Below are 26,670 nucleotides of genomic sequence, written 5' to 3'. Positions count from 1 at the left end.
TTTATAATGTAAAAAAAAATACATATCATTATCACATCATGCCCCCTTATGGCCACTTATCATAAATACTCATTAATATTCCCCATTAATTTCTTCTTTTATTATTGTCCCTTTTTTTATTGCCTAAATAAATTTGATAATGATTATTACATATAATATTTTAATATTACTTATATTATATTACATATAAAAAATTTCAAAAAGCAATTACACTTAAATTTTCGAAAAAAAAAATTGTATTTTAATATAAACATTATCTTTGATATAGTCTAAAATATATAAAAAATATTGGCATATTATAACAAATTTTCAATCGAGTAATCAATTATTGACTATAATATTCAAAGGAAAAAAGCTTATAAAATCTGAATTTACTTTACCTTATTATGAGGAAAAGTGATTTTTTGTATATTTGGTCTTTTAAATTTGGTTAAATCAATTTTTTTATTTATTCACAAATATATATGAATTCAAAAATATTATCTAAAAGTAAATTTTATTCTACGAAAATGGATGGTAATTAAACAAATCCTTCAAAAACAAGATTGAAACCAAGACTCATATAATCTTTGCCAGAGATAGTATCCCCTTGAGTTTATAGGTTTTTTAGATCGACTTGCCTATATACTTAATAAATTTTGGAATTTTGTGACCAACGTTGCAAGAATTGAGATTATAATGGAAATAAATATATAGGTTTTATGAAAAGAGGATAAAAATTTGGCCTCTAGTCTATGAAATAGAGGTTCATTTAAATTTTTAAAAAGTAACAATAAAACCTAAGCCAACACGTGGTGCTTAATAAGTACATTTTTAATTCGGTAATAAGAAGACGAAAAATTATAATATGCAAAATAAAGGAAAATTTACAATATGTTAGAACAGGTGAAGTGTTGTTAATATGCCCGATTCGGGTCGATTTTTAAAAAGGGCCTAAATGAGATTTTAGCCAAAAGAATATTGTATAAACCTTGACATTTGAAAATAGATATCCAAATCTTTCTGCCATCCATCTATAAGCAAAATTTTAGTCTTATATTATTTATCGGGCAGTTTGCTCTTCAATCCACGTGTTTCATCCGCTTAAAACCAAGTCATAAGCTATAAAACCAAGTCATAAGCAAATATGAAAACCTTGTTGCCATACCTTAAGCGTGAAAAAAATTGGAATAATTTCAGAACAAAAAATATAGAAACCCTGAAAGCAATAATGATAGTAAAATATTAACAATTTGTTATTTGATCTGAATGAAATACTCATAAATAATTATTTTAATTTATTATATAATCGAGCACGGCATTTAGAACCAAGGCTTTATATAAGCATTGTGACTAGTGTTGTTAAATGGGTCGTTTTGAGCCGATTTTTAGAAACGGCTAACTCAATATTTCGTCCAAAATATTATTACGCAAGCCTCAAGATTTTGCTCATAGAAGGAACAAAGGTCTAGGCATATATTATCGAAATCTCGAGACTTATATTTTTCTGGCTAAAATATTGAGTTAACCGTTTTAAAAAATCGGCTCAAAATGAGCCGTTTAACAACACTAATTGTGACTAAAAAAATTCTAAATGACCGATCGAATAAAACCTGGAGTTAGGGGCTGCGACACAGTGGAAAGGCTACATAAGGGTCTGCCTGTAATAGGAGGCCAAAGATAGCCCGTGAAAAAAATTTACCTGGAATTTTGCAGCTATTTTTGAACTCGAAAGTGCGAATTTATGATTTTTTATTCAAAAAAAATTAAACAGACCCGGGAAAAAGTCAACTTATATAGAGTCAAAAACCTATATTAGTCGGTCTAAAAAAACTTATGAGTTAGGCCTAGAGATTTTTTTAAATCTTTAGGCCTCCTCTGGGCATGGCATGCTGATCTCTGGAACATATGCCACCTAAAATATTTTTTCAATATGGGCGGTATATCAATACCGGTTACAGCACATGTAGTAATAGTTTAAAAATTAAGAATTTGTATTAATAATTGTAATATATAATAATAAATAGTCAGAGAATCGATAATTTAAAACCAATTAAACATTAGGATGCTCAAAGAGAATATGATATTCATAAAATTAATATTTATGAATCAATTTAAAACTCTGAACTAAGCTTGTTATAAAACTAATTACAAATTGAATAATAAATTGTTTATAATCGCTTTTGACAGGCCTCTGAACTAATTAAAAATCCAATATCCTTTGAACTTGAATTAAATTAAACCCGAAGTTTAATTGGGCCCAGCAAAAAAACATAGCATGCGCCTCCATGGGCATAAGTATATATATGATTTCACTAAAATTCCAGTTTGATATGGGTTAGTGTTTTAGTTATATAAATTTATAAAAATTAGTTTATATTGCTAACCTTTTATTTTAATCATGCTTTAAAAAATAAGAAATTTTGACCAATCATATTAAATTACGAATAACAGATTGAAATAATTTTTTCACGGTAATTCATTTAGCTGTGATTTAGCGGGAAAATTTTCACATAATGACATAATATATAATCATATAAAATTGTTTTTTCAATATTACTACACCCAGGAATGTGAACCCAAAGAATCATCCAAGAATATTAAAATTGTTTGGTTGGGCAGCCACACAACTATTTATGGACATCCCCTCGAACCCAGGTATGAAATCGGGGCGTGTTCAGACCCATCTAAGAAAATAGGTTTCGATTAAGTTCCTGTTATCAAAATTTTAAATTGAGTTTAAAATTCCTGAACCCATTTGGTCTAACCCTGACTATGCCTAAATTATTTTGTCTTTAATATTTCATGTTTTTTTTAATATGGGAACCCTTGATTAATTTAATAAAATTACAATAATATTTAATTAGAGAAATCATTAATTTACATGATAATTTTGATTTGGGAAGCTGACCGCAATAATTAAATTTAAAATTTCTATTTCTTGATCAAGGAATGAGCTCTTTATATGCCATCCTATTTTGATATCGGAATTTAGCGTAATTAATAAGATTCAATTTGAATCAACTTAATTCACTCTTGACCTTCTCTAATACAAGGCTGTAACCTTTTTGAGTGAAGTGGGGATCTATAAATTATTCTATTCCGCCAACATAAGGTTTTATTTTTAAATACCATATAAAAGTTTGCTATTGCTAATTCTAATTATCTTAGTACTTTATCTATTCCCATTAAATAATTTTCCGATTCCTTTATCATCGCTATAATCCTATTTTATGTCTATCGCAACACCCCGACTCTTTCTCATTCCATTCAACATTTTTTATTTACAAATATTCTCATGTGAAATTTTTTTTATCTCTCTCTCCAAACTCGATTTATATCTTTATCGATTGTGCAAGATATTTGATAATTTTTTCGAAATTTGCAATTAAAATTAAGCATCAATAATATTTTTTAGATATAATTAAAATATAATGCAATGCAATGTATATATTGTAGGGTATGTGAGGGACTGGGCAGTGAGGCATAATTTTTGTCGAAATATATCACTGTGAAAATATCGATTATCGTGAAAAATTATTTACGGGTATATTAATGATATTATATTCTATTATCATATGAAGAAGAAATTTATTAAAAAATAGTAAAAATTATCCTCTAGTCTAAACATTGACCCAGCCGAAAGGTAATAAATTAACGTGCTATGATCTCTCAGATTTTATTTTATCTCTATAGTTATTTTAATAGGTCCTTAATCCGCCTAGGCTATCATTATTCTACGATTTTAGGTAAGAAAAATTAATGGGAATAGTGGATCCTCTTAAAGATTATCTAACCTCCTTTCTCTTTAGATTATAGGTAAAATTTATATAATTCTTAAATTATTTGTTTATTTTAATTATGGAACCCCTTGGAAGGGTGGATGGGGCATTTCCCAAATTCTTAAATTATTTGTTTATTTATTTTTACATAATTTAATCTGTTTCTATTATTTATTAAACGGGATAAATTTTAATAGGTTATATTTAAATAAGAAGATAATTTCATGAATGGCTGCTATTATCTATGAGCACAAGAAGACTGGCTTAATGCGTAAATGCCTACAGCCAATAAGAATTTAGAGAAATGACTCTTTGATATAAAATTGTCATCTTCTAATTTTTATGATGAAGTTATCGTTAGGGGGTGGACTACGCTTTCAGTCTAGGTGGATAATTTTTCCGCTTTATTTTATTAGGGGGTTCGCTACTATTCCCCACATTTTAACGTTTGTCAGGCCTTTGACTGTGTCCTCTCGAAAGCTTCACACGTTTATTAGAGTTTCTTGTATTTTTTTTGACCAAAACATATCCAAGCAAACTGATGGATCAAACTAGTAAGACACGATAAATCACAAATTATTTAAAAATTGTAGATGCACATATAAAATCATACATTACATATTATTAGACCTGTGCGCCACAGTCGCAATCGGTGGCAACGGTTTTTAATTTTTTATTAGCATACCGAATTAGACGCCGCCTAATAAATTTGTGGCGGCGTCAAAGACGCGACATTTTTAAAAAAATTTTAATTGATTTAATTTATAGTGATATATATTCCTTTTTATAATATATTTAGACATCTAGTTAACATTGTTAATATACTGTTGTTCTTTAATCATTTCTTTCCCACCCTTATATAAATTTATGTATTATTATATTATTTAAAATAAGCTAAGAAATTGCCTTTTCAACCAGATCAGAATCACACATTATATTAAAAATATTCTAACGATTTTTAAAACAAATTTATATGTAAATTTTTAGATATAGAGTAAGAGTAAGAGATAAAAAAAAATAGAAATCAAATTTAGTAATATTGAAATTGGTGAATAAATATTATTTTTCGAGATTGGTTGAGTATTAATCCAGCGATGGAAAAGATTCTTTCGCTGGGTATACTAGTTGCAGGTGTACAAGCTACTTTCCTAGATAAATTCGCAAGTTCTTGAGGTTCCAATAGCCTTTTTTTCCACAAAAGGTTAGTGCATCCTTTTTTGATATATTATATTAGCAGAATAAAATATGACGCTCTAGATTGCTAGTGTTATAATAATTTTGACTTAGAAGAAAATGTTTACGAACTATTTTAGCTATATATGAATTGGATATTTGCTCATTATCTTGAATTTGTATCTCACTATCTACAATATCATGTTCTAAGTTTTAAAAATAAAATCATCAATTTTAATGATCTCATAGAATTTGAATATTCAGAAACAATTTTCAGGTTTTGAAATCCAACAGGTCGCTAATATCTAATTTGCAAATTATTTTAAATAAAATTTTAGTAATAAAAATATTAAATAGAAAGTTATTATATAAAATAAATTATTTGCAGTTCGGTAGTTGGAAATCTATGGTCAAGCCTTTTCTATTAAACAAATGATATCCGAGCTATCAGATTAATTGATTTATATATTTGTTTCTATGCAAAATAATAAATCTAAATTAATTGTTAATTTCTTTTTAAAGGGAATTAATTTTGCAGACTCTGTGAATAGATTATGCGAACAGTTCTTCAACTATATCCCTTTCGTTATTGAAAAGTTCTAAAGATTATTTCTCTATTATTTAGCAGATAAATATATTGGACTCATGTTGATACCACGTCTACTCGCTTACTATGTTCCAAGTATTGTAGCCAATAAATAAAACATAAAATTGTAAATTATACTGTAAATTCAATAACTATAATTGTTAAATTACCTCATAATTTACTCTATTCATTATGGAATATTTGTTATAGTGAACCAAACCTGAGCGAGCCACTTTCGCGATGTTTTACAGTATTTATTATTATTAATAATAATATGATATAACATCAAGCAATAATCCCAATTAATTACAAATATAATAATTTTAGATAAATTATTTGCACTTAGGGTGCCTAACATTTAACCAGGGATCTCTAACACTGTGGGGGATGGGCTAAGATGCAATTATGCCATTGACTCTGGGGGGGGGCATTCTCATATCAGCATTCATTTAATGATTGAATTTTTTTATATTTTAGTCATCAAGTGTAGGAGAAGGGAGAATAACTCCACTTTATTATTTTAGAGGGATCTAGAGAGCTTTGTTTATTTTTTATTTTTGGATATCAAACAAACTGTTCAAATTTTTATATTCATAAAGTTTAAAATATAATTACTGCAGCATGTAGCATGCATGCTTATGCAATGTATTCAATTTATATAATTTCAAAATGATTGAATACGGTTGATATTGATAGTAATATACTATCATCTTCCATTTTCAAGATAAAACTTAGAATATAAATATTTATACTCTGTATAAAGCATTTTTTTTTAAAAAAAATTTTATAGAAAATATGGCAATTAAAAACCCTTCATTTATAATAAAAAAAAATGTTGCTCTATCTACAAATATATTATTTCAAAAATTAACATATTTTTTATTATTTAATTATTTAATAATAATTAAGTGTAGGATATGAGAATGAGATTAGTTTGATAATTTATTTTGCTAATTTACTATATAATTTGTATATACTTCATTTTTTAAAAATATATCTTGCATATCACTTTATGGTTAGTAAATCAATACAGCAATATAATAAAAAAGATGCAAGAAATATAATGAGATAATAAAATATAACATTTTAAAATCTTACACTGAGAAATGGTATACGAAACAGAACCATCCTGTAGGTCTTTCCAAAAAGTTGTAAATATTGGATTGAGCTTTGGATAAAATATTAGAGATATAACCGGTAGGCTTTTTATTCCGTTTCCGGTCCCAAAAGTGACTGTTTTTATTTAATGATGAAAATTTTATGGATAATCTTTCATTTTGATTAGGGTATTTACCGTAATACCCCACGTTAAGTCCTATAGGTTTGTATATGATAGCTGTGGGTGCCTCTTCCTTGACGCTAGGTTTTGGGTTAGCATTGAAATGTCTTTTGCAGGAACCTGACGAGTGGGGATGACTGAAATTGAAGACTTTGCCAGCCGGTCTTTTCCACCAATTATTATAAGTGCCATATTCGTCGGTCTTATTATCATCTTCCATGGAACCTTCGTCCAACTTATCCGTTTCCTTCGACGTTTTGGACCTATTAGAGGCGCCACTTTTTGAGAATCGTCTAGCGATCAGTCCTATAGGATCTTTTTTTTCCTCACTCCAGGATTTATTATCGCTAAGCATGAATTTGTTCCCAAATTTTAATTCGGTCAAACTACTACCTGTCCTCGATCTAGAAACATTATTTTTGTGTTCTGCCACCTTTTCGATATCCTTGTTATTAATTGTCAATGTCATAATCGGAATATCCTTTGTGGGGGAAGACAGGGGGTTGGGGTTAGGATAGAAGACCTTTTTAAATAAACTCGATTGTCGGAATGCAGCACCGATGATATTCTCCCCTTCTTATGTGGCTATATAGCCGAATACTCTTTCTTTGGCATACAATTTTGTTTGAAAAAAAATATACGATGCGCTCGTTTAAAAATGTTTATGGATTCTTTTTTTACTAAATTTTTGTATTTATAAATCTAATATTTGATAAAATTAGTGAATCAAAAAAAAATTTTTAATGAAAAAGTTAAATTTTTATTTTTCACTTGATATGACAATTAGATATTTTATTTTTATTATAAATATAATATAATAGATATTTTTTCCAAAAAAAAAATTCTTATAATATAATTTTATGAAATTGGTTATATTATAAGTATACATCTTAAAATTAAATAGATATTTTGTTTTATATAAATTATTCATTTTTTATTTTTTTTAAAAAAATAAAAGGTTATTTATTAGTAATTACCATAAAAAAATATATTTTTTAAAAAGATAATATCCATTATAAATATTATTTAGTTTTTAATATAAAAGAAAGGAAAAACTAGATATCAGTGACGTAAGTAAGCCCAAATAAACAGAGAGCACTAGATGGTCCAAATTTTTTACGAAAAAAATTAATTGACAATGTTTTTTTTCCCAAATTTATATTTTTAATCGAAATATACCATAAATACATTTATTCTAGTTTTTTTTAGTTAAAAAGCTATGTTTCAATTATTTATTGAAATGCTATATTTCAATTAAATTTAGCATTTTAATTTTATGATTTAGAAAATTTTAAAACTGAAAAATTTAGAAATTAAAACTGACTCAAACAATAGTTTGTAATTAAAAGTAAAACCTTGCAAAACAATAGATATCTTTATAATTAAAATTGCGCAAAACACCAATTTATAATTATTTTTTTAAACTGTTTTAAACTAAATCTAGTTTTGCCGAAAATCAAGCAAAAGAATTAAATCTAATCTTAACCATAAATGTCATTTATATTCAGGGATTCGAACCGAACCCGAACCCGGAAAAATAAAACCCTGGTTTTTGGGAAAAATATCTGAACCCGCACCGAACCTGAACCTTGTTTATAAAATTTTCAAAACCCCGAACCGAACCCGGGAATTTTAGAATTCCATTCTAACTATTTTCCAAAGTAAATAATAATTGTATTAGAATCTAAACATGATAGAATGACATCAGCATTCTAATAAATATAAATTAAAATTTCTTATATATTATGATGGTGATGCTTTTATTTTATAATAAATATTTGCACGACGTCGAGAGACATCATTCAATTATTTTATGTTCAGAGTTATATATGAATACTTGTATTTAAGATACTAGATAATGTAATTTATATCTTTTAATATTTTTAATTGCTCATAACACTATCAAAATAATATTGTATCTTTTTCATTTCTTTAATAAAAGATACCAATACAGATACTTTTTAAATATTTTTTTTTAAATATTAGATCACTTTAACATTATTCTCACGTGGATTCTTGCATTAATTTTGTTGTTTTTCTTTTACTATTTATATATCTTTGAAGTTAGTGTTCATTATTATTTTATATTTTGATAGCAACTTTATGGTTATATACAAATTAGACAATTTAATTATTTGATTAAATCTCCATATTTTTTTAAGCATTACATTAAAATAATCATAATTGTTTTTTTATAGGGTGAAAGAAAAAAAAGAAAGAAAGTATTAAATTTATTTATATTTCACTTTGAATTGACTTTTGGAGGGTATAAAAATAGTAATATTTGGGTGATTATAATTTTTAGATTTTATTTGTTTATTCATTTTTAAATCTTTATATTTTTACAAATAATATGTATCTATTTTTATTTTTAAGGATCGTTCAACTCTGACTGTGTGATTATTTGATTGATGCAATTTAATCATTTGGCCACAGAAATATCATTTAATATCAAAGGGCAGACTTCTAGAAATTCGAATCGAAAAGTGAAATATTCGTATCCATAATATGAATAATAAATAATTCATTTTTTTTAAAAAAAAAGCTTTTTTCATATAGTTATTTAGTATAACTTAGTAAAGAACAATACATCGCCAATCCGCTCCTGTGGATCATATTCATATTTAGGATTGTGATATGTGATAATAAAAAATTTGCCATAAAACAGATTATGAAGTGTTTTTGGGAGTAAAATGGGTCGAAATAGTTGAATAATTCCTAGTTTTCGAGGAAGGATCTATGGATTATGCTTTCAAAACAAAAAGTCAGGTACAACCAAATAATTAATAGTGAAAATGCCAGAAAATGTGAATATTTGATTACGGTGGCAGTACTAATATGTACATATAATACTAAAATTTACCAATAATTGCAATTTTATTAAGTTTGCCATTAAAATATTATGAATAATTCATAAAAATAATTTCAATTTAATTTTCTTCGAAAATTTTTTTTATTATAATTAGTGGTTAATTTGTTATAATCACTCGTAGTAAAGCAAAATTTCATTTGAGTCGATTTTTTAAAACAGCTAACTTAATAATTTAGCCAGAAAAATATTGCCTAAGCTTCGAGATTTCACTAAAAGATGCCAAAACCTTTGTGCCTTATATGAGTAAAATTTTCAGGCTTGCATAATCATTTTCTGAATAAAATATCGAGTTAGTTGTTTTTAAAAATCGACTCAAATGGAGCGGTGTTTTCATCATCACTCGTATTCGTAAATTTCGAATCGAATATAACAAATTGAATCTATTTCGATAGTCCTATGCCAAGATTTACCAAAAAATAAATTCCTAAACTAGGTATTATATATTTATTTAGGGAGGAAGGATGATTAAAAAATGGGAAATAATTCATTTTCGAAATATAATATACATACAAATATTTTTGCTAAGAACTCGGGGCCGGGCTCATGGCATCGTTTTCTGCTTAGAGTTTTAATTCAAATCAAAGATAATTTATGTTAAATAGGTTTATATGATTGTGAACATTATAATTTTTGAATAAAAATTTATATTTAAATTTTTGATTTCGTCTTTAAAGATTTTTTATGCATAATTTTTACAAAAGATTTATATAAATAAAAGATTTTTTTAAAAAAAGATTTTGGCATTTTTAAATAAGAATTTGATTTAAAATCTTTCTTCTTTAAAAAAATCTCAATTTTTAAAAATTTTTTTAAACTCTGCAAGATAGTAAATTGATTTTAGAAAATACTTAAATATTGAAATACAGTTAAGTATTATGTATAAATTAATTTAAAAATGTTAATTCCAACTGGGAGTTTTGGAAATCAACCAGAGACATTTTGAAATTTTTCATTGTCACTTTATGATGAATAAAAGAACAAAATAATGTAGAAATGAAATTAACGGATACAAAAAAAAATAAGTGAAATGGAAAATGTAATTATTTTTTTTGTCAAATATATTTTGGATATAAATATAGATTTAGATACAAAGAAGCCGCGTTGCGCTCTGTTGGAAATACGACGAAAACACTAAGATAATTATTTGATTTTTTTTTTGGTTTTAAAATTAATTTTTGATATTTTAAAATGTAATTTAAAATTAAATAAAGGTGTTTTATTATTTAATCAATGCTTTAAAAAATCAATTCACACTGTGTTCAGATTGAATGAATGCTGGAAAAAAGAAAGAATAGGTACCAAAATGATGATAAAAAAATATGCCCTGAAGCACAACTTTAGCAGTTTGTTATTTTTATTTCTAAAGTTTATAAACTTTACCAGATAATTTGAAATTCCTTTCTCTGTACACTATAATATTTATTTAAAATTAAAATATTTCTGTCTAGTAGTTGCTCCTACATTAATATTTGAATTAATATTCAAGAATATTATATGAATCAAATTTGTTATTCGTTTACAAGTAATAATAAATCGAATAATGAATAATATTCAAACATGAATAAATTATTCAAATAATCCAGATAAACACAGTGAATATTCTTCAAATAGATAAATTTAAACGTTACTATCTAGTTATGCGGATATTTTTGTCCGATTTTCCAGATACATTCCAGAGTTGTCTTAACTCCTATAAAGATTACAAAATCTAAAATGGCCGTGTTTACCTTCTAATTTTAAACGGTATCTAATTATTTAAAGTCTTTCAACAGTCAATTTCAATCCTAATAACAAATTTATCTCATATGCAGGGCCGTAGCTATGAATTTCTTGCTGGGAGGGGGTGATAAGCAACTGCTTTAGGGTGCCAGTATTTTTTTTGAAATAGTACAAATAAAATGTGTTATCATTTGCTAGGCTTGCAAAATGGGTGATAAATTCATAGGATTTTATATATAATATAAACTAGAGGAGATCGGGGCAATATTGCAGGTGGGGTAAAAAGGCAAACGGCTATAACTTTTTCATCTTTAAGGTAAATTTCAAATTTGGTCAAAAGATGTACTTCATATATACTATCTATCTCTTTTTTGTTCAATAGCCGGAGCTCTGTATTCTTAGTTATCGATTACAATCAATCTTTAAGCCCTATTCACCAATTTGTGATTTTTTCTATGAGACTTGGAATTTTATGAATTTTTTATGTCATATTTATAAATTTCTAGGCTATCGATTAAACCTAATCTGAAGTTTCTAGTTATTTATAGAGCCATATTGGCTTAAAAGGCAGTGGTTATTGAAAAATGACCTTATATTATATCTATCGGGGAAAAATATTGTCCAATATATTATTTAAACGTCATAAAAAACAAATTTTAAACTTTGGTCATAATAATTGGCTAGAGGAATAGTTTTCTACTATTTTAATTGTCCTAATAATTTTAGCTATAATCTCATTCACCATGGTTTCGGATAAATTAACTTTTCAAAGCTCAATTTAGTCAAAATTCCTTAGATTCTGCATCAGGATCGGCTTATTGCCTTATACCAAATTTTCATTTATCGTTTGCAAACATATAAGGACGAAATAACTCTATTATTTTATAATAATTTAGTCAATAATTTTATTACTTTTTAAAATAATGACTATAATTCAAATATTTAATAACAGGATTTTTATATAAAAAAAAGTGAAAACAAAATTACTTTTATAAAAATCCAATATGGCCAAAGGCCTATAATAAGTGGACCTAAAAATCTCCAATAAAATTAATTGGGAAAAAATTTATTTAATAATGCCCCCCACCCTAGCAAAATCCTAAATACGCCTATGATTATTAGATATAGTTTCCTAAGAAGAATTGTAGTGTATATAATGTGTAATATACTGTACACTATCTAAAGTAAATAAAAAGTTGAAAAACATAAATTAAGATTGCAGAAAGTAAGAAAATTTGGAACAATGCTTCATAGCCTCTGCTTCTTATAACATTTTTTAAAAAAAATTCTGTGCAATTCTTTAAATAGTTTATAGCCCTCGTTTTTTAATTTTTATAACTTGATCCTGCCAAAATCGTATTCCAACATGTATGGAGTTTTTATCATAAATTCAATATATTTTGAGTCCAAGTAAATATTTTTTTTGTTTACATGGTAATATCAAAATATCAATTTGTTTATTTATCCAAAAACATTTTAGCAATATAACATTGATTATATATTTTGAATTAAAGGTTTGGGATTATACTCTGCTCTATTTTATAAACTTACTTACAAAGAAAATGGATTATTTTTATATAATTTGTTTTCTTTCCTTTATAACCACCTCATCCTTGATTAAAATTTTATATTAATGTTATTAATCGTAAGTACCCAAGTTGAAATAACAAAAATTAGTATAACTAAAATTAGTAAAACTAAATTAGTATAATTAAAATTAGTAAAACTAAAATTAGTAAAAATAATTTTATTAATTAAATTTAGGAATCAGATGATATTGGTATAATTTAAATATATATATTAAAAATATCATGTAAACTATTTGTAAATTAAAATCTATATAAAAAACTATATAATAATAAAAATAATAATTAGTATAGTAAATTGTATGTTGGGTGTATTTTAAATGAACACATATGAGTTATGTGATTTACGTTTTAAATGCTTTGACATATGAATAAATTAGTTCACTAAATTCGTAACTAGTTTAGTCGAGGTAGAACGAAGTATAACTATATAAGAAAATGTATAAGATAAATTTAGTTGTAAATTATGATTAAATATGCCAAACTGAAATGTAAAAAAAATCAATTAGTTTGAATTAAGAATTGCAAGAGATGGAAGTGATTTAAAAGTAGTAAAATGAGAGATAAAAGTTAACCTTAAAAAAAATTATATTTAAAAATAATCAAAGATTATAAAATAGTATATATTTATTTATTCATGAATATTCATAACAATTTTTCTTTATCTTCTAGTATTTTATTTCATAGTATATTTCAGGAATTTTTTTTAACATTTTATTGGTATATCTATGTTAGTTCTTCCAATTATAAGTTATATAATATAAATGGTTTAAATTCATTTATTTTCGTTCATTTGATACAAAATAAAAATTCATATTGCCTTTATTTTGAAATAAATGTAGAAATAATAAAAATATATAGCTAAAACGTTGCAACATAGAAAACAAATGGTTTATCGTAATTCAATTAGAAAGTATAAAATTATTTTGCGAATAATTTTTGAGTTTAAAATATCGTATTCTAAGAGGTAATATAATTTTTTCGTCTCACATTTTGTCAAAATAAAGGGGAAGAGTGTTATTAGGTGTGGGTTTTCCCTAAGCTTTTTATTGGAGAGTTTTAAGGCCCACTTATTGTGGGTCTTTGATTGAGTTACATTTTTTGAGAAATTATTTTAGTTTTCCACTCTTTTTTAAAATTATTTTATATATATAATCACTATATTATAAAATATTATTAATTTTTACTTAATTTTCTTTTAAATTATTGTTTATTGCTTATAGTGATTATGTTGTATAACTTTTTGAAGAAGAGAGAAAGGGGGGGGGGGGGGTAAGGTAGGAGATTTTTTAAAATTCAATCAAAATAATATTTACGAAAACACGTAGATTTCCAAGGGAGCTGTCCCACCTTTGGCTACGCCTATGCCGTTGTAAGTGAATTCAATTTCCTAACTATATAGAAATATTAATTTTTATTCAATCTTAAATATTTTACCCCTGAAGTCTGCTTTTGATAAAGGCAAAACAATATTAATAAAATCTTAAAGAATATTTTTCATCCTAAAAAAATATTATGCCATTATTATTTAACAGATCTGTTATTTCCGAATCTTAGGACGAACTGACCATCTATACTTTAAATTCTTGCATCTAATTTCTTTTCTATCTTCAAAATAACGTGATTTCCCTTACATGTAACAAGTTCAAGTCCACATCTTAGGAGCGATAACGAAAGTTTGTTTAAATAGTATCAAATTGTAGGTCTCTCCGAAATCGCATTCAATTTTCTATAGTTGTGCATATTCTCTGTATCGAATCTTTCTGTAGAACTAGACTAGAATCCAATTCAATATAATAAAAATATGCTTATAATATCCCAAAAATTACCTAATATACCATAAATTCTTTGATTGGGACAATATAGAGACCTAAAAATATCCTTTTACCTATAAAATATTTAACAACTTGTGGTACCTTCACTCGATTCTTAAGTTATCCAACACATCTTTGCAAACTTAATTGAAAAACATGGTTCAAAAGATCTTGGTAAAAGAAACCAAAGAAAGAATGCACAATATATCCTTTTCAATGAGGGTACACTGATTCAATTTGATACTAATATCGTAATTTCCATTTAAAAAAGGTGATCTATTCCATCCGTCTAATCAAACTCCCCCTGTTTATTGCTGATAAAGTATTTAATGGAATATAGCCTAATTATATATCTCCAATACTAGACCCATATACGAATCAATATTTAAGCTATATAATCACTCAGCGAATCAAACTCTAATCAACTTATTATCCAACTAATTTAATATATCAACTATTGATTTTTTTTATAAAAGAAAATACTATGATCGTTCCTATTCAGCATAATGATGGAGTTCATCGTTGAACCTTTCATTCTAAGAAATTCAGGTTCAGGTTTATGTATCTGAACCAGGTTCTGGTTTAGGGTTCGTGATCCAGATAAATAAAGACTTATAGAATTTAGTAAAAATAATAGAAACATCAACTTTTTAAAAAATTTATCTTACTATATTTAGCTCTTCATAAAAATAATTTATCATTATAAATAAAAAATAATATTCTATATGTTTTCTTGAGCGACTTATCATGATATCTTCCAAAATTGAGATGTTAAAATTAGATTTTTATGCATAGATTTTACAATGCATTACAATTTGAATTTAACAGAGCAATTTTACCTTGTGATTTTGTTCTTTTTGGTCTTACTTTTGATTTAATAATCCAACAAATAACAATAAATATTCCTAAAATATATATTACAAAAAAAACTTATAAAATATGTTGATAAATTTTTAAAATTTTTACATAAAATGGAGTACTAAAATATAATAAAAAGGATTATAATCTTCATAAAAAAATGTTATTATATTTAAAATATCCATCTTTTATGTTTTAAAAAATTTACATGCTTTTTTATGTTATTTTAAATAGATTTTTTTTAAAAAAAAAGTTTATTGAATCCTGAACCCTAAATTAAAAAAGGGTTCGGATTTGGGTTTGGTAAAATATCGAGGATTCGAAGGGTTCTGGTTCAAGGTTCACCTGTTCTAAACATCCCCCTTCCCCTTCCAAACAATTTTAAATAAATAACTCCTCCTTAAGTGCCCGATTTTGTAGGACTAAAAAATATAACGAAAACTAAAATTTTTATAAATAAGTGCATATTACTGATTTAAGACAAAATAACAATATAGAATTTGATATCGATTTCATCAAATATCTACTTCCCTAAATTGTAAATATAGAATATGATGAAAATAAGGAAAAGCATTATTTGGGTTACCTGCCAGAAACTTTTATCCATTTGTAGATGGGATTATCCTACCCCTCATATAACTTAAATGGGTCGATTTTCAGTAATTATTCTACTATAACTCTTGACATATCTTTCTAAGAAAAAGTTGCTTATATGACAACAAATAAATTTTATCCTATTAATAAAGGTGTAATAATACATTGTATAAAAAAGTAAAAACCTATATCTATTTTTTATTTCGGGGTATATATATGCGTTAATGACAAAATGTAAATCGGTATCATTTCCACAATTCCGGTAAATCTTTTATTAAAAGGACAATAAAAAAAGATGAGTTATTATTTGATTTCCTAAACATCAAAGAAATATGTCACGCCTCACATAAATCCAAATTAAAGCTCACAGGAAAACTAAGTTGACAACCATCGATAAATCTATGGTCAAAAAGAGTAATTTAATAAGTAACAAAACTTATTTTTCGAAAAATGACCTTCATGCTCTTTGTAGAGTGAAATCACATTTCACAAAGGTATTTCCAAAAAATTATTTTAAATTTTTATTAATTTATCCTATTTTTTTAGTTTGCCTAAATCGATATCTGAAAATGCTTTGTAGCTACCAGTATAAAATACAAAAGGTGTTGAAAAACACAACATTCACATATGCGTAAAATCAAGCTATCACCATAATTACCTTATTTATACACATAAATATAATATTATTGACATTTTTTTTGTAATTATAAATTAAGTTTGTAAATGTATTGCATGTTTAATAATTAAAATAATTATTATAAATTGGCGCAAAGGAAACTTATTTTCCCAAAAAATATATAACTAATACCCAAAGGTGAAAGAACATAAATTCTAAAGTATTCACCAATTAAAATAATGAGCAGTTGTAATCTAAATTTATAAGAATAAATTATTAATCCAACTTATGAATAATTCGCATTATATAAAATAGTTAATAAAATCTATTAATTTTTGACCAGGAAGAATAATTATTTTTAATGTGTCACAAATAGAAAAAAGATCATATTTTTAATTTTTAGAATAAAATGACATTTTGAAACAAGGTGCTTATAACAGCTAGGAAAATAATTGTTGATTTTAAATCGATAATTAAGCCTTATTTAATAGATAACAAGGAAAAAAATTATTTCAAACTGATTAAGAACCTATTCTTTCTGAATTTGGAGTTGAAATAAATATAGAATGTACAATGAGTCACTTTAAAAATTTATTTAATTTACAAGACATGTTTCGTCTACTTATTTATAAACATTCATTTTACCTTTACTATTTGTTTCATTATGGACAGCCGATAACGTAAAAACATATCTAAAATAAATATAAACATTTTTTAAATGTAAAGCCCAATTCTGCTTATATTACAATTATAAATACTAGAGTAAACATTCAAGAACGTGTTTTCCTCATTCTTAACGGGTAGGCTTTGCTAATTAATAATAAAACAAATCTTTTTGCCATAAATAATTCCTAGGAGATATTTTATAATGGTCAATTTATGGAGATAATATTAAGCATATAATTAGGTCACATAAATTTTAACAGTCTAATGTTTTATACCCACAATCTCTATCCAAAGTTTATCTGACAACATAATATAGTATATATCTAAAATTTTATAATGCACATTGACTTTATAATCAATTATTCATCAGTAAATAAATTCCTCAGCCTCTCCTTAAAAAAGTTTTAATCTCTAATATCTTAAAACCTCCTCACTTCAGATGATAATCTAAGACCTGATGGGCTCACATCTATCCTATGAGTTATGGGTAAATCTCTCCTATGGGCTTAAAATCTGTGTTACCATTTTCCCTATGAATGTCAATAATAACTCATTTACTCAAGCAGAAATCAAAAAGATAAATAAATACAAAATGAATAACTTCATTAAAAAAATATGAATATATGTTGATATATAGGAAGGTCATAAGTAGACTTGACCCAGGCAATAATATTTGGGATGGTCTTATTTAAAATTAAGACTAGGTTGCAATAGAAAACAAACCTTCTATTTAAATTTTTTTATTAAGTTATTAAATAAATGTATCTTTACAAATATGCATGTTGCAAAATACACTATAAATATAAATGGAAGTATATATTCTCAAGTATATTGTTATACTATGTAGTTAAAATATTATCTTTCTAGCTTTTTTTTATTTGCTAGGGATGATATAATTCGAAATCTAAAGAAATAGCGATATCATTTTCTCAGGAAATTGGAAATAGGGTAACACACCGGTCCTGATTTATGCAGGATCTCTAGTAGGTCTATATTATAAGCTTTAAGACACTATCGAACTCGAAAAGTCACAGTGATCTGAACAATATAGTATATTTGGATAAGATAATAATTAAGGCTTTTAGTTCGATAGATCTAATTCATTAATTTGTTAAAAAGTCCAATTGGGTCGATTTTCAAAAAACTGCCCTTTAAAGATTTTGGCTAAAATAATATTATAACATAATAATATTTCGGCTTAAATCTTAATCGGACTATTTTTAAAAATTGAACCAAATTGGGCTTTTTAACAACTAAATGTCACTTTCCAATGAATTTTGATCCGTAAGCATATATTTAATTAAATGCTTTAAATTCTTAAATAATTAACGTCAATGAGTTTTAACTATATAGCTATATGAAATAAATGAACTTCCCTGCAATAAATTATTCGTTATTCTTCAGGTGCAATATTATAATAAGTAAGGTTGTGAAGAAGTGCAAACTAATTGTAAATTTTTTTTTCAATTTGAGTTTATAACTTAGCTTGGTCATATTCTAGCAAAAAAAAATTATCCGTTCTTCTTTTCTAATTTAGTGTAAGTTTTAAGGGTTTTATTGTCATAGCTAAAAATCTCAATCTACTATTTACTTTTTGAGAAAGATTTAGATATATTTTGTAAGTAAATGATAATACAATAACTTCAATTTTCAAAGTTATATTTAATTATTTAATTTTCTGTACAATTTCTTCTAATGCCTTTTTTTTAGTTCAAAGGAGTCAATTTCCTATTGGCTTTAAATATTATGTTTATTGGCATAGTATAATCCCATACCATCATATTAGAAACATTCATTATAATATTTAAAATTGACAAAATTTAACATATTGGTATTGTTTTATCAAAGGACAAATAATTCATGTGCTGTTTTGAAAGGATAATTATCCCATCACATCAAATGAATATTATTTGTTTTAATAATTATATTTGTTAGAAAAGTGTATACCCATCATATCAGAAATATTCATTATTATATTTAAAAATGACATTTAGAATATTAGCATTGTTATATCAAAGGCAAATAATTCATGTATTATTTTAGCCCTAACTATAATATGCCTTTTTAAGTTAAATTAAGTAGTTTGAAGAGTCACTTGACACAGAAGGGAGAGGAAGAGAAAAAATTTCTTTTCGATATAGTAGGTTTTTACTAAATTTTTTATATATATATAGTGAACGCTTGCCCAAAAATGGATGACTTGGGTTTCTCGTTTTAAAGCTGTTTTTTTTAAATTTTAAAACTCTACTAGATAAAAGAGGCATATGACCAAAATTTCAAAATAATAGGAATTCCACTAATAATGTTTATTATATTATATAAAATACTATTAAAATTATGATGGGAATATATCTTTTTGCTAGACTTTGAAATATATAGTTTAATCGCGAATTTTCAATATAACACGTTATTAAAATGCCATAAATTATATTTTTTTTAAAAAAAAATAAGGTATAAATATTCGTTAAGATAGGATTTGAGTAAAAACGAAATATTGATGATTAATATGATGTCAGATAATTTAGATGCAATATATATTCATAATGAAATGAAAGCTATAATAATCTAAATTATATTTTTTAGAAACATAAAATAACTTAATTTCTAAATACTAAATAATTATTAAATATAGCCTTCATTATGTCCCATCTAAATTATAAAACCAAAAATTACTTTACCATATATATAATATAATACACTATATATTAATTTTAAAAAATGAAAGCCATTTAGATGTCATTAGTAATTTAATTACTAATTAATAATTATGTATAAAGTATAATTATTTATACCTATATATATTTAATTTTGATTTTAAAAAATACATTAGTAAAAAGCGTGGATCAAAGGATCGATAAGTTATTCTTTTACTAATTCCCTACCAAAAAATTATACTTAAATTTTAATTTAACCTATCATAAATAGATAATTTAAAATAAAAATATAAAAATAATAAACAATAATTCTTTAAAAATGAAACTTGGGACCACAAGTTCTCAGTAAACGAGCTATTATATTAAATAATATTTTGTATTTATTTTAGTTTTAGGAACAAAAAAATTATTGGGTTCTGATGTAATATCTCTGATTTTGTCACCTATATTTTTTTAATTTTAAGTTCCGCTGACGTATTACCAAGGGAAGAGATAACGAATAGATAAAAATATAATAAGTTAATTTAAGATAATTGACTTATATTTTTTTTATTTAGCAATATCAATCTTGATTCGAATTAACATTAGTGGGATAGGAAGAAGAAGTACGTGAATTAATACCTATGAAGGTTAAGCGGAAGTTATCTTTGTTTAATATATTTTCTGTCAATGAATGTACAATCGTAATAGGATTTTTAAGATTGATTAAATTGTAAATAAGCGTGTCAAATCGTCAGTACGCCATGCTGGGCTTTTATTAAAAAATATCTGTTTTAATAAGTTCATCCTTGACCTTGATTATTTTGATTGAATTATGTTTTAGAAGTGTGGAGATTTTCAGCAAAAGCCTGAGGATATACTTCTTTTAACCATTCAATAGGGTAAGAGCAAGTTTATCAAACGGGGTAATTTTTTTTATTAGATGAAACCAATTTGAGAGCTCCCCATATGTTTCCTTTTTTCAATTTGTTAACATTTATGTGAAACATTAGAAGTAACTAATCAAGTTTGATATTTTATCCTAATATTATTTACAATTTTACATTTCTCAATAATCTTGCAGTAATGAATTATAGGTCTACAAAGGAAGGGTTTTTAATCCGCATCCAACACTTGCACATTCTTTATAGCCGGGCTCGGATGTACTTTCTAAAATATTTTAAACATTTGGCAGGTTGCGGGAGGGTTAAAAAATATTTTTAGGCGGACAATAGAGTTGAATAAACCCCCCCCCCATAGCAAACATCTATACAATAATGATTATCATTAATATTCATGATACAATATTTTTTATTACAAGATCGCATTACTTCTTCAATCATAAATCCTTATATTCATTATCCAATATTTTATTAAGATGTTTTAAATTTCAACCTAACATCACATAATAATTTTACTAGACGAGCTCTCATATATTTTAACAAAATTTTTAGATATATATTTTTATAAAAATTAAAACTAGATTTCAATTAAAATGGGAATATCAAGCATTTGTAATATTTGTCATAGGAATAGCCTTAACCCAAGCGATTTGTTTTTATAAACATGGGCTCAGATTGAAATATCATGTATAAATATAGGTAAACCCACTTTATATGATATTTTATACAACATTAATTTTGAAAATGAAGCATAATCTGATTAAACCTAAAATATTTATTCTAATTTTGTTAATAATTTTTAAATTGGGAGGAGCTCCCAGCATTGATCTACCTAGATATTTGATTTCCCATTTTATTCAACACTGCTTTCAAGCCTTTGCCTGTCTACTTAAGTAAAACTTAAATCGAAATAGGCAAGATTGAAATTATTTAAAAAGCTTTATCATTTAAATAATAGAAAACTTAACATGGAAGATTGACGGTTTCGACCGTCATATTTAAAGTTTTTAATTTAACCTTAAAAAATCTATTCAAAATAAATTTGTTCTAAAAAAATTGCTCTTTTTTGTAAAACGTTCTCGAGGAATAATGATTTATAAACCAGAAGATTTTTTTGAAACAACAGACAAAAGAAGGAGAGAAAAATTGTGATTGTAAAATGATTGAGGCTTATATCATAAAAATATATTTGATTAATAGGGAAATATTTTAATTATCCATAATAATATTTACGCATTGAAACTCCTCAGAGACGAGAAGTGTCTGAAACAAGGAAATAATTAAATTCTTAAAAATTAAAAAGTTATTAATTTTAAATTAATTCTTTAATGATTCAAAAAAATATTTTTATACAATTTTTTTTTATTTTTTTTCCCCAAGAGGTTTTTTATAATTTTAAATTTAAAAAAAATATATATATTCTCATAAATATTAAATGAGCACGAAATGAATAATTTTTAAATAAAATCAAAATTGGATTGAACACAAATTAGATTTGGAAGTTAACGAACGCTTTCAAAACCTTTCTCCAATTACTCTCATTTACAATATACCTGGTCCTAGAACTTACTATTTTACATATTAATTGATATATAGGATATGTACGCAATTAGTTTCTATTTGAGGCGGCCAGTTTTTCTAACTAGAATTTTTTTCAGATTTTATTTTCACATCTAAATAACCATTTTATTAAAGTCAAAATACTAAGTTTTAAAATTTTATCGATGTCTTAAAATTTATAACCTTAATCATGATATTTCATATTCCATAATTTTATAAACAAGTAATCCATTAATTCGCAATTTTGCAAAAATTGCTTATGAAGGGTCATTTATTAATTATTTACATGAACTAAATTAACGTAAATAGTCACAAATATAAGGTAGTCTTTGATATAGGCTCTGATATTAGAATTTATTGTTATTCCCCGTCATTAGATATGTCTGATATTACTTTATCATTTTTCATGTGCTCTACCAGACTAGTTTATATAGTTCTGTTTAAAAAGATACGCCGATAAAATGCATGTGCAAGTTTTTTATAGGCACATCAAAGATTCCATATATTAGAATAGTTAGGCTAGCTGCATTAATTAAAATAAATTGAGAATGTAAAGCCCTTGTTTTGAGGTAATCGACAGACAAATTCAGTCAGACAAGTAAGCGTAGGGCATCAGCGGCCAAAATTAGATTATTATAGGGACCGCCAAACTTTTGTTCGTTTTCCTTGATTTCGATTTATTATTTTTACTAATTTTCCTTCCTTTTTGCTAAATTTTCTTCTTCTTTAATTTTTTTCTTCTCTTTTTCTTGTAAATTTTTATTTATTATGACTTGCCTAAATTAGAAGTTAAGAGAGTCGCCGAATAATTTAGCAAAAATGTGTAAAAATGATCCTCCTTCACACTTTACTCTTAAATCAAGAGTCTAAGAACAAAGAAAATTTTCAAATTCTTATTTTGCGAATAATACGTTTTCATTTGAACTATTTATAGAACGGGATGAAACAGTAAAATGTATTAAAAATCGGGAGTCTGGACCCGGATTCAGGTTCAGGAATTTTAAACTCTATTTAGCGGAAATATGATAACAGGAACTTAATCGAAAACCGATTTTTTAAAGGAGGTCAAACCTATCTCTGGTTCATATTACCCAGGGTTGATGGATTGCCCATAAATTGGTCTCTGTTTGGTCTGCGGTCTCAAAATGCCCGTCAAAGCAATTTTGAATTTCTGAACACGAATTGGCCCCAGAAACTTGTTAAAACCAATATTGCTAGATGTTTTAGAGATAAAACTTCTAAAAGATTGACTGACCACACGTTTAAAGTTTGTTTTTATAATTTTTATTTTGGCTTATAATTCAGTTACTGGTGGTCTAAATTGATTGAAGAATTAATCGATAAGGCATTAAATACTTATGCAAACCAGATATTTAAAACTTCTATGTCAATTTTAACGATTTTTTTATTTATTTTGCCAATAAATTTTTCCCCCTTAAATCTATCAAACAGATCAAAACAATAAAATTCACTAGATAGACACAACCTAATTTCTTAGTGTAAGTTTAAGAAATGTTTTCAAAAGCTTGTATCATTTCACAAAGTGTGACGTTATAGTTTTCATTTTACTTGTAAACTGATTTATGAATAAATATGTGCTAGTTAGGCATTAGATATTAGTGCAAACCAGATATCCAATTCATATTTTCCTCTCAGAATAGCTCATGGGGTTATAACTGACTTATTCTTTAAACATAGAAACTACCACGGGTGAGAAGGTCTAATGCAATATCTTCACAGAAATTTAATAGAATGAGTTGATATGTTTAGAAGGAGGGTAGGAGGTGTGTACTAAGCAAATTTTGATTCCAATTTCCTTTTTTGTATTAAAAAATATTTAGGGGAGTATATATGATAAAAAATGGGGGAGGGGTGTTAATAAAATCGATAATGGTTGGAGAAGAATGATAGGTTTTTATATTTTTACTTTATTTTAGTTGCAGGATTAATGACCCATTAAAATATTTTATAATTTAGATATTATTGACACATTAATATTAACATCAAATTTTCTTTATAATCCCCATACAAACTTTTATAAATCGCCAGCGCCTTGCTTTACTTAAAGTATAGGATGAGGTTCGCCACCAACAAGTAGTGATTATAAATGGCTTCATTTTTAGTAGATTTTAAGCCTAAGCTAAAAAGGCTAAACTGTTTTTATTGAAAACTATCATCTTAGATTCGATCGAGGTTTAAACTTAAGATAATTCAATCTAGAAAAAAAATATATTCTTGCCTTAAGCGATTTTTCGACTGTAAAAAGAGCTGATTTTACAACTCTACAGGTAATATATAGTCCAATAACAAAATTGTTTAAATGCCTAAATAGAATTTGTCAAATAGGTAGGTGATTTTTAGTTGATAAGAATAATAACTACTTTGATATGAAAAGTTCTTAGGTGTCCTTTTGTTAATGAACCATTTTTTTTATTGATTGAGGATATAAAAATTAAATCATTAGAAATATGTTGAAAATTATATTTAAATATCATGTCGGTGAATATTTACAGATGTCACTCGATTCAGAAATTACACTTTTATTTAAAAATATATCATTAAAAATCAAAAACGAAAATTAAAATAGACCAATTTATAAATTCCTTAGAAAACATCATGCAGTCCCGTTTAATGGATGTTTGAAAATGAGGGTAATTTTATTTGGACAAGTTTTAATAAAATTATTTTTTTAGAAATTCTTTCCGATATAATCTTTATTCAAAAATAAAATTGGCCTATGAACCTAGATGCGTGATTTAGCAATCAGCAATTAATAAGAATCTGCCAGAGATTTATAATGAATAAATATGAAACTTGCTGGGCTTCTACAATATATCGATGAAAATATATCCAAAATTTTTAAAAATTCTTTAATTGCTTCCTTACTTTTTCGTTCAGTACTGCTGAGTATTGTAGAGGCATGGTAGATAATCGAGCGCTTTTAAAAAGTAAATATAATTTGTAAGATTTAATGTTCATAAATTTTAATGGACCTTCGGAGGGGATTCCTGATCTATATATCAAAATATGGAAAAGAAATCCTCGCGGGGTAAATGAAATTAGCCCAAAGAAAAACGAAATGAAAGATGTGGGTTTTTAATTCATATTTATATAATATTTTAATTTGTGTAAATATTGGTGGTGTTAAATTTGTGCCATTATAAATAAAGAATTTATTCAAATTCATAATAAAAAAAAGATTGATCTCATTTATGACACAAATTTGGTTTTAAATTTTTATTCAAAAATCAATTATGTTTAAATATTTCTTTTTTTCTCCGATTCAAGATATTGTTGAATCTTATGATTTTACGATAGATATTATTTCCTTTCGGTCAATAGTTAAAATCCCAATATATTGAGTTAGATTTTTTATGAATCTGAATCTCATCTTAAGTATCAAGTGGCACTAAGCATAAACTTTGCCAAACTTTTGAAAGTGTTCATTCTAAAGTTTAGACCAATATGTAATGCTTAATTAGTATCAAAAATAAGTTTCTATAATTGGTATCAAGATTCAGTCAAAATAGAGCTAAAAATATAGAAGCACTAAAATAATTATTTTTAATAAAATCAAATAAACGAATTATATAAGAGATGTTAATAATCAATTTTTTGACATATTTTAAAGACTCGATATCTCTAGCTTCTAGTTTTGATACTTTTATAATAATTTAATAGCGGTAGCATAAAAGTAGTCAAATAGACTTGTGGCATCTTTGGAAATGTGATAGAGGAAACTGGGGATCATGTGAGCTCTAACACGGCAATTAAACTACACTATATTTATAAATAAATAGTATCTTATTTCTTTCCTCTATCTTACTTTTACATAAAAAAAATATATTATACTTTTTTCCACCATATTAATATTTCTGGAAAAAATAATTGGGAAAGGATGAGCTATACCAGGCAGCCTTTGCTTGAGGCTCTTTTCGGTCTACATTATTGATTATTTTTAAATATACATAAATATATTATTTCCCTATAAAATTAAGCCATAATGGAAATAATTTGGTTGTTTGTTAAATATATGAAAATTAAGTTATGT

At 25.7% G+C, this 26,670-nt stretch overlaps 1 protein-coding gene across 3 annotated transcripts in view; it reads right to left on the bottom strand.

Moving 5' to 3' along the window:
- LOC135927582 (potassium voltage-gated channel subfamily KQT member 1-like) overlaps positions 1-7,487 on the bottom strand; it is a 39,994-nt gene extending 32,507 nt beyond the window's left edge. For all 3 annotated transcript variants that reach the window (XM_065463662.1, XM_065463663.1, XM_065463664.1), the window contains exon 1: positions 6,619-7,487. In XM_065463662.1, the coding sequence (XP_065319734.1) occupies positions 6,619-7,268 (650 nt within the window). In that variant the 5' untranslated portion in view covers positions 7,269-7,487. The remainder of the gene's footprint in view (positions 1-6,618) is intronic.
- Between the last annotated feature and the right edge of the window lie 19,183 nt (positions 7,488-26,670).

This window comes from Gordionus sp. m RMFG-2023, chromosome 3 (genome assembly GCF_954871325.1).
Source record: "Gordionus sp. m RMFG-2023 chromosome 3, tfGorSpeb1-WG-v2, whole genome shotgun sequence".
NCBI classification, from domain to species: Eukaryota; Metazoa; Nematomorpha; class Gordioida; order Chordodea; family Parachordodidae; genus Gordionus; species Gordionus sp. m RMFG-2023.
The sequence above is the reverse complement of the archived record's forward strand: the minus strand, read 5'-3'. Positions and strand labels throughout refer to the sequence as shown.